This window comes from Lepidothrix coronata, unplaced genomic scaffold (assembly GCF_001604755.1).
Source record: "Lepidothrix coronata isolate B3197 unplaced genomic scaffold, Lepidothrix_coronata-1.0 Scaffold9, whole genome shotgun sequence".
Lineage (NCBI taxonomy): Eukaryota > Metazoa > Chordata > Aves > Passeriformes > Pipridae > Lepidothrix > Lepidothrix coronata.
Genome location: NW_016690189.1, coordinates 2,716,335 through 2,726,228, shown reverse-complemented (window position 1 = coordinate 2,726,228; position 9,894 = coordinate 2,716,335). Strand labels below are relative to the sequence as shown.

General features: G+C 45.7%; 1 protein-coding gene across 1 annotated transcript; it reads right to left on the bottom strand.

The window, feature by feature from the left end:
* Window positions 1-1,626: 1,626 nt before the first annotated feature.
* MYF6 (myogenic factor 6) lies at window positions 1,627-3,349 on the bottom strand. Its single transcript, XM_017804494.1, has 3 exons — window positions 2,768-3,349; window positions 2,501-2,591; window positions 1,627-2,282 (listed from the first exon to the last, which is right to left on the bottom strand). The coding sequence occupies exons 1-3, from the start codon at window positions 3,281-3,283 to the stop codon at window positions 2,164-2,166; spliced, it is 726 nt and encodes a 241-aa protein (XP_017659983.1). The 5' UTR covers window positions 3,284-3,349; the 3' UTR covers window positions 1,627-2,163.
* Between the last annotated feature and the right edge of the window lie 6,545 nt (window positions 3,350-9,894).

Genomic DNA, 9,894 nt, shown 5'->3' with positions numbered 1-9,894 from the left:
AGTGGCTCAGCACCGCTCCTACCCTGCTGCGGGCAGCGGGTCCCGCGGGTCTCGGATCAGCGTGTGAACTGTGTGTAGCTGTTCCCGCGCACCTGGAGGGATCAAAACAAATTAGGAAGGAAGGCGACGAGCTGCTAGCCCGATCTGAAATACTCTGTGGCTGGTCAAGTGCCTTCGCTACAGAAGCGAGATGAACCACCTCCCCTCTCTCGCCAGGTCGCGGAGACGGCACGCAGGGGACCTCGCTCCCCGACGCGCAGCTTTCTGAAGAGTTCGAGAGTTCCCCGCGTCAAAGGGGTTTAATTTGAAAGGAGAAAAAGGGTGCAACCGTCGCATCACTGTGCCCACCACACTGTCCCGCCGCAATTATTCTTTACAACGGAGCATCTTATTATAGAGCAATTAAGAGCTAGCACTTGACTGGTTTAAAAGTCAGACTAGCCACGGCGGCACAGAAAAGGCGGTAGGAAGGCACGGTGATGGGAGAGATGGCTCTCAGGGAAGGCTCTGCCCAGAGCTTCCACTTCAGACGGGTGTACCCGTGCCCGAGCCGGCCGGGAAGGGGGAGACTTTCCCGAAAAGCTACTGTGACCTTTCAAAAAACAAGAACAAAAAATAAATCAATGGCTAAAGCTGACGAGGAGAGCGCCGCTGGGTGAAGTCGAAGTGTCGTCCTTTTGCTTGCCCAGGCTCTCCGGCGAGCCCTGTGTCTGTGTGCTTACGGCAGAATGTGCTGTTCCTGGTGGCCACCTCTTCCCGGGGGTATAATCTGTTACAAACCGTAACGCTCTGACTGTGAGCAGCTCGGCTCCACCATCCTCAGGCTGTGTTTTTTCACATCACTGACTGAAAGGCTTCATATGTTGTTACCCTCCCACCTCCAAACCTTTTCGGCCCTTTAACTCCTTCCTTGCCGGGGGACCCCATTCCCTTCTCCCTCAGGCACAAGGAAGTCAAGGGGAGTTACTTTTCCTGGGAAGAAACCACAGCTATCCCCAGACCCCAAGAGAGCGGACTCCTGCCACAGCCTATCGCTGCCCCGTTAGGGCAGCAGTACCATCATTTTTGCCGCAGACAAGGCCTGCATTCAAGTCCTCGGTGCCGAAAGGAAGAGGTGGGACGCGCTGAGCCTCTTCCAGCTCAAGGACCGGGGGGGAGGTGGAGGGGCGGGGGTGTCTTTTCGCGTGTCCCGTTTCTAAGCTCACCCTCCTGCAGAGCAAGGCCGAAGAAGTGTCCCTGCCTGGCAAGGTACTCGAGCGGCCCTGTTGGACATTTTAGGGGAGCAGTATCGCTTTCCAGGGGGACGTGCGTTGCGCAAGCACCCAAGGAGTCGGGCCGCGGAGCGCTGCGGGAGCCGGAGAGGCGGCGGGCCTGCCCGTGCTTCCCTGGGAGCCCACGGGGAGGGTTAGGCGGGTAATTCACATCGCAGGAGCGGCCCTAAATAAGGAGAGACGGTCCTTCGAGGAGTAAACGAAGGAAAAATCTATGCCGAGTCCTGCTTCCAGTCACACGGGTCGTGCTTCGGCTACACAAGTCTGACTCATCTGGGCTTCATCTCGCTGAAGTCGATGGCAGGTTTTAACTCCAGTATCGGGTTATTATGAAATTACGAGGAGGGGAGGAAAACACTGTAACACAAAGAGCTTTATTTTACAATCCAAGAAATCCATCTGTTCTTATATACAATATCACATTCCACCATTTAAATATATATGTTATGTTTACAAAAGAAAAGACAGTACTGAAATTATTTACAGGAACGAAACGAGGCGGGAACTCTTTAAATATGACTCACACAAAATGCAACCAACAGCTTCACTCAGACAGGAATGAACTTCCCGGTGAGTCTCGGACAAAGAGGATCACCGGTACACAGGTAAATATCTTAAATTAGAAAAAAAAAAGAAAGAAAAAAGAGGGGTGGTCTATGCAACACAATTTAAAGAAAACAAAACTCGTGGGGAAAAAAGAAGAACACAAAAGAGGGAAAGTCTATCTGGCTCGAGTCAGTGAGAGCCATGTTTTTGGGGGTAGGTGTACCTTGAATCAACCTTAACAAGGCCCCTGCTTGGGTTTTCCACTGTGTTAATTTGCTTCATTACTTGTTTAGAGGAAAGAGGATAGGGGCTCCATCTCGTTAAACATACTACCACAGAACCGGGTTTATTTCTCCACCGCTTCCTCCGCACTGGACGGTTTGGGCTCGTCGGAAGAAATACTGTCCACTATCGAAGAGAGGCAGCGAAGGCTGCTGGAGGCCGACGACTCGACAACGGAGACTCCTGCTCAACGAGAGAAAAGGGATTAAAGAGCAAACCGTTCCTCCTCCCGGGCCTGCGGCGCGGGGGCTCCAGGATGCCGGAGAGCCCGGGCAAAGGAGGGAAGGGCGAGAGACGGACCGCCGGGGCCTCAGCCGTCGGGGCGAGGGAAGGGCGCTCGGCCCCGGGGGCGGCGGGCGAGCAGGGCCGGCGGAGCGGGGTCCGGCCTCGGGACGAGTTACCTTCTTTGGGGCTGATTCCTAGGGCTCGGGAATGGTCAGAAACGGTTTGCCAGTCCGAGCTGCAGGTGCTCAGGAAGTCCGAACTGGCGATCTGCGGCACACAGGCGGGGGCGGGAACGGGGAGACACGGGGAGAGGACGAGTGTTAGTGAGGTGACCCGCGGCTCCCCGGGCCGGGCCGAGCCTGGCCGGCTGACTTCCGGAGGCCCGAGGACTCGCAGGTTCCCCGAGGAGGAGGAGGAGGGAGGGACCAAGAGGCAGTGCTTACATTTCCCTGCTTGGGGCTGAAGCTGAAGGGGTCCCCCGCGATCTCCTGCATTTTCTCCTGCTGATCCAGCCTGTGCAAGAGGTCCTGCAGCCTCTCGATGTAGCTGATGGCGCTCCTGAGTATCTCTACCTTGGGCAGCCTCTGGTTGGGGTTCGCCACAGTCCTCCTTTTCAGAGCCTCGAAGGCTTCGTTGATCTTCTTCAACCTCCTCCTCTCCCGGAGGGTGGCTGCTTTCCGTCTGTCCGTGGGGGCCGACTTTCTCTTGCAAGTTTTACAAGCCCAGATCAAACACTGTCCGGGGAAGTGAGGGGGTTGTAGTCCCGGGGGTGCCAGCACATGCTCCTCTCCGCTGCTGTCACTGCCGGCCTCTGGCTGCATTTGGTCCTGACATGGGGACAAGGTGCCATCGCTGCCTGGGTACAGCGGGGATCCCTCAGCCATCTCCAGCTGCTGCAGGGCTCCATTCTCCCCGTCCAAGTAGAAGAAATAGGAGCCAGTTTCAAAAAGGTCCATCATGCTGTCCCCCGGCTTCTCTGCCTGCTTGAGTTGGGTGGCAGGCTCAAAAACACCCCGAGGAACAACCCAGATGGAATTTAATTAGTGCAGTGACATAAGTCCCCTGTGCTTTATATAGGAGCTGCTGAAATCCTATCCAGCTTTTAGCTGTCGCGGTGTATCACCCTCCAAAACTGATTCCAGCCAGTCTTGCGGGCGCTGTCCTGAGAACATCTCCTGTTTAGAAGGGGGAGGGGGGACACTAGGGGAGGGGGGCAAGTTTAGGAAAAAAAAAAGGCGAAAACAAGCAAAAAAAACCCTCAAACCCCACATCCCAACTTCCCACCCGCTCCCTAAATGTCGTGGGTTCCGGGCGCAGGGAAAGTGGGGATCGGGAGCGGCGTCCCGGCGCGGCCCCGCTGCCGAGCCCGCGGGGGCACCGCTGGAGGACAAAGGCGCGGGGCTGCGCAGGGAGCCCTCCCCCAGCCCACCCCTCACACCCTCATACTCCCTGCCCCAGTGCTAAGTATAGATCTATAAGGAGACATTTCAAAGGCAGCCATCACTTTCCAAATAGATAGGTTAATATTTTCAGAAGAAACCCCTGCTATTTCCCCCGCCGCCCCCCACCTTCCCCTTGAAGCATGCCATTCCTGTGACCCAAGCCACCAGGGCCAGCCCAAGGTTAGGAGCCAAGCTCGCTGTCCCTCCACACGTATAGGGAGGATTGCCAAGGTAGAGCCTTACTGCGATGATGAGGCACCCACAGACATTGCACCTCGGCTTAACCTTTCAGTCTGAACTTTCCCACGTTGCCCATGAGGTGACAGGAGTGATTCCAGGTGACTGGGTTACAGTGTGATGGGGCTCTCCGGACAGTCCTTGTCCTTGACAGTGTTTAGGGCAGGCAAAGCCCAGGCATACGGTGTAACTGAAGTTTGATCCCTTGGGCCTGGCAGAGTGTACAGAGCTTCCTGGTCACTGAGACAGAAATGGAGCTTCTGATCGCTCTCTGTTAGTGTATGCTGTGATGTCACATCATGTCTGGGCCTATCTTACTTGAAGAAAGAGCAGGAACAGGAAAATGGCTTGTTTGCCTCTTTCACTGGACTGCCTTGTGTTTGTTAAATCCCATGTAATTTCTTTATACCTATGTAAATATACATATATGTGTATATGCATATGTGTCCATATCTATACACAGAAACATATTTATGTATGTTAATGTGGATATGTAAATGTATTTCTATGTTTGTACATATCTGTGTATACACACACATACACTTTTTCATAGAAAGTCACAATAAGACATGAAGAGTGGATGAAGCATTTGGAATGCTCTCATAGCTCTCAAGTGTAGCACTTAACTTCATTCTTTGTGAAGGGAAGTGTGACGTACTTGTTAATTTCTCCAAAGCTACAATGAAATTAATTGACTTGACCGTTTCTGCAAAACTGCAAACCAATTTCTTGGCGTACAAAAATCTTAACGACTAAGAGTAGTTCCGGTTTTGTTTTGACTACATCTGTGTTGTTGGAATGGATCTCATTTCTGCTTTAATGAGGCAGAACAATATACAGTTTTGGATGAGACAAAGAAATTCAGATGGTTGTCAGTGAAACTGATTTTGATACTATTCTACCACTGAGAGCTTTTTCCCTCTTCAAATTAGAAAAAGGGCAGTCTTACCATCAGACAGTTTCTCAGTTTCCATGCTCTGCAACTTGCTTTCTGTTTGACCTTTGACCAGTCACGTAATTTCCCTGTGATTTAATTTTCTACCTTTAAAAATGGATATCATGTTGACCTTTACCCATCCCTTGTGTCTCTCATTTAATTTGCTAGCTATCCAGGGAGAAGATACCCCTTGGTGTTACATGCTTTGGAGTCCCACAGGGATGTTTCTCCCATACCATTAGTAATGGTAGAGAAAAGGAAAAAAAAAAAGGAAAGAAGAAATAAGGAAAAAAACCGAAGTGTGAAGATTATTTCGATATTTTAATGTTTTGTTTTTTCCCTACTACTCTGGGAATGTTTGGAAGAAGACAGAGACAAAATCAGTCTACTGATAAGGCACACAAATGAAAACTTAGTTTAAGGGAGAAGGATAATTACCAAACTGTTGTTGTCCTTTCAGGAGTTTTAAGTGTATTTAGTGAGCTGGGAAACTGGAAGCTTAGGATCCAGATGCTCCTGCTGCTGTCAACAGATTTTTTATATTTTTTTTGACAGGAAACAAAATAAATTCTTTCTTTCCAGCACTTTTAGTGATAGAGTAAACAGATTTGGTTCCTTGCAGGGACGTGTACACAGCATAATTAGCCCTTTATTGAGCAAAACTCCTATCAAGTCTAAACAAATTTTAAATTGAATGAAGTAGACCAGTTTCCCCATGATATAAGTAACTTGAATTTTGCTGTAGCCATCACACTTCATCTCCCATTCCGGCTCCTTGGTGAATATAACACAGTTAGCAAACAGCCCTAGCATATATGAGCAAAATGTTCTCAGAACAAAAACCAGATCAAGTAGAAGATTCAAAAGTTGGTACTGGCCTTTTTTCTCTTGGTGTCTTGCATTCCAGATCATGTAAGATATAAGCACAAACACATAAGAGGAAGTAAATGCATGTGAATAAGAAGAACTGGACATAGAATTGGAAGGAGGATCACTGCGGAAGTCTGCTTGATAGAACCTCACAGAAAAACTCACTCTCACTCTGAAGCCAGTTCTTTATTTAATTGTTAGTGCTTCCAACAGAATACTGTGGTACTCTACTGAAAATGTACTTTCAGCATATTTACACAAGTAAAACATGTGATGTACTTTATTTGGTCTACAAGGTCTATTATCCTTACCAATGAAGTATTTCAGAAAGTCGGTGAGTTGTAAATTCAGTAAGTGGTCAGGATGACTCAAATCCAAGAAAAATGCACTGTATTTTAAGCCACAGCTGATCTCCAGATCCCCCAAATTCGCTTTTTCACATGCATTTTTCTGGATAACTGTGGTTGAATATTAATCTTGGAACTGCTTATGTCACTCTTAACACCTTAAGGTTTAAGCAGAAATTTGGTCCAAAACTTTAGAGAAATATTTTGTCATCTAGGACCCACTTAGCACTGCATGCCACTCCAAATACCTCCTTTTTCTCCTTCACTCTTCTCAAGATTCTTCCAGCCACAAGCACTGTGCATTTTAAATCTTGGCTCTCTGACACTTCTTTTCAGTGGCTTTGGTACTCAGTGGGGATACATCATATTCACTCCAGTGTGTCACTGTGAAAGGGCACCTGGGTGAAGGTGAAATTTTCAGCCTGTCTTTTTCATAGCCCTATTCTACTCATACAATACCTGATTTGAGAGATGGTTGCATACTTTAGCTATTAGGGTAATGATACTTATGTTGCTTCTTGCAGATTTATAAAGGGCAAGTTGCCAGCACACTGGGGTTCTCAGAGTTTGTCTGTACTTTGGATACAGAAATATTTGTTCACATTTTCACTCTCTTTTTCTTCCTTTTCAACAGCATCTTTTGTAGCAGAAATTTTCAACATACTTTATTGTTAATACAGTGTTGTTCTGCCTTTATGTATGTTTTTTTAAACAGTTTCTGTTCTTCAAAACTTGTCTTTTACCAGGCTTCTGATTCTTCCTACATTTGTCTTGATATCTTCTACTGATTGCTATTTCTAACATGACATTTCCCTGTCTCTGCTGAACAATATAATGTTCCATCAATTGCTTTTTTCATCAAATTTCTCAACAGAAATAAAATATGCTCTCCTCATTACAGTCTCAAGACAACCACTTAGAGTATTTCTTTGCTACAGAAAACATTTACGCTCTTACTCTTCTTGTGTTCGCTGTTTTCACAGACCTTCTGACCTGAGTTTGGTGGGGTGTTCAGGTGAGGGTAGGTGGCACGTACAGAAATATGGGTCAGTCCATGTTTTGTTGTCACTTGCAGTCTGTGGGGTAACATACTTAGGACATCAGTCTAAGCTATTAGAGGATTAATTGTCTGTCGTTCCTCAAGGTGTGTCAGTATGTGCACTCAAATACTCACTCAGCATGTATTTACATTCTCATTTTAATTTGTCAGGAATGCACTTGTGGAGCAAATCTCTGATTAGCCTCCACTTACTGCACTTTCGATACTTCTTACGGGGTGCTCTCAAGAGCGTGTCATCTGGACTCCGTTCAGGAGAAGCTAAGCTGGAAGGCACCTTTAAACATGAAGGGGTTTCTAGGTCCTCATCACTGCCAGCTTCCACAGATCTGCACCCGGCTCACCTGTATTATCTGCTCATATTCATAGTCACTGTTCTTCGGGAAGAACTAGAGAAATACGATTTGCTGCTGAGATAGTGTATTATGCCAAGGATTGAAAACGGCAAGAAACTTCATCTCTCCTTTACCTTCAGAAGAATATTTTAAGCAGATGGGAAGGATTGAGATTAAAGATGTTTTCAATGGCTGAGAGATGTGTAATGGGAGAGTTGGTGCACAAAAGATAGGTAGTCTGTTAGAGAGAACATATCTATTCCTCAATCTACAACATATTACAGAAATGTTTGGAGAACTGAGATTAGAGGTTTTCCATGAGTTTTCTGGAAAGTCTGGACAGTGTAGGCTCTGTGAGGGATCAGAACTTCATAAAGTGACGGTAACCTATGGGAAATTTAAGCAAAAGAACATTTCTGACATTGATGGAAGCGTAATTCCAGCTACTGGAACAGAGCATATGAAACTTCCTGGCTTGTGGTACGTAGTAGAACTTCTTAGCTGAATTTCTTTATCTCTTCGTGCCTTAAAATGTCTGAATTTCACAGAGGTCTGCAGGGATAGATAACACAGACCAGTTTTAATTCTTGATTTTAATTTATGTATGTTGTTAGACTATCAGCTGACTTTTACATACATAGAATCTGTTGTTTACTTAAGCATATTCAAATTCTGCTTGTCCAAGGAAATTATATTATTTGCGTATCCATATTGGCATAGGCACTCTCACTGGAGATTTAGGAACTGACTAGAGAAAGTGTGTGTGTACTGTGCATGCCAGTGCTTGTGTATAAGTATGTGATATTTCAGAGAATTCAAAAACATGTGGGAGCAACCATTCCTCAAAAGCAAGTTTTGCAAGTAGAGTAGTGAATGGTGTAGTATATGCTCTGGAGTTGGAAAGCCAGAAAGGTAGGAACTTGGAAAAGACAACACTGTATAATTTTATGGTCTTTGTAGGGGAAGATTTAAAAATTCTTATTCACAGAGGTCTTGGCTGTATAGCTGTTCCAAATTATTGCTGTTTTCCTTTAATTGGATATGGACTTTAGTGCTCATATCGGTTACAGCCCTGTTAGTATCTGAGAGGTGCAACCTTGCTAACTAAACAGACTTCTCCAGTTCAATATGGTAAGGTAGGATTTCATTGCAGCTCTTATGTTGGCCAGTTATGAGACACAGTTCTAAATGGCAGATGCTTTAATGCCTGTGTCAGGCTCTACAGTGACAAATAGTCACCACTGCACAAACACATTTATTTTACTACAAGACATTTTCCTGGGGAGGAGGGAGGGCCTATCAGAAACCCATTGCACTGTTGCTGGCTGGGACAAGCATTTTCCATGGTTCTGTCCACAAGTAGGCATTCCTTGCAGGAAGAAAGGGAGTAATGACAGATGTCTTCTACTTGTGATTAGGCAAAACGTGGGGAACATGAAATGTGACAAGAGTACAAGACACATCATGTATTGTAGAATCATATTTTTGTTATCATGTTTTTTTGTAATTACATGAAAGGCTATTTTTGCAGCATTTTTGTCTGTTTGCACTACAAACTGTTGGAAGTGTAAAATGTATTTTCACACCATGTAGTTTCAGAACATGATGACTGTGACATCTAAGCCTAATCTCAGTAAAAGGCCAGGAGTTAAACCACAGTATTCATTTTACTTCTGCAAGTGAAAGGAAGAAAAGAGTATGTGGAGATCTAGTTTCTGCATCTAGCACAGGCTAATCATACCCCTGCTGTCTATAGACAGAAAGAGAGTTTACTGTCCAGGCTGTGGAAAAATGACAGCTTACTTTTTGAGGGCTCAAGAGGGGGTTTTGCAGAGCCATGGATCTTCATGGAAGACTGGGATGACAGTGTCTTGGAAGTGGAAGCTGTGAAGATGAATTGAAGGTAATGAATGTAGATAACTCCCTCCTCAGCAATAACATAGGGATTGATTAAAACAGCACATCACAAAAACATGGAATGGTTGCTTTTTATACATAAATTGTATTCAACTGTTTCATCATCCATTATCAAATATTGTTTTGGTTTCCTGGTTAGCTCCATGACATACAAGTGTGCCCGTGTAACAAGCTGTTTGAGTATAGATACATAGCATTGGAAGGTTCAGATAAAAGTTAAGCTGTAGTCAAATGCTGGCATTGTTTGGTCTCAACTTAATTCCTGGGGCTGTACTAATTCAGTCCTCAGTTGCTTCAAGCCATCATGGATTTAAAATGCAGAAGCAACTGAAAAGGGAATATTTTGAGATATTATTGTTTCCAGAATGTATCTACAATATTGGAAATAATGCAGTCATGTCATAACCCTATAGGATTCCTTTTTTCTC

Bases quoted from the DNA above. Each gene is read 5' to 3' on its own strand.
- MYF6 (XM_017804494.1), bottom strand. From the start codon at position 3,283: ATGATGGACCTTTTTGAAACTGGCTCCTATTTCTTCTACTTGGACGGG. The intron at 2,592-2,767 runs GTAAGCACTGCC...TGTGTGCCGCAG, and splicing joins TCAGCCCCAAGCAGGGAAAT to ATCGCCAGTTCGGACTTCCT. The intron at 2,283-2,500 runs GTAACTCGTCCC...CTCGTTGAGCAG, and splicing joins AGGAATCAGCCCCAAAGAAG to GAGTCTCCGTTGTCGAGTCG.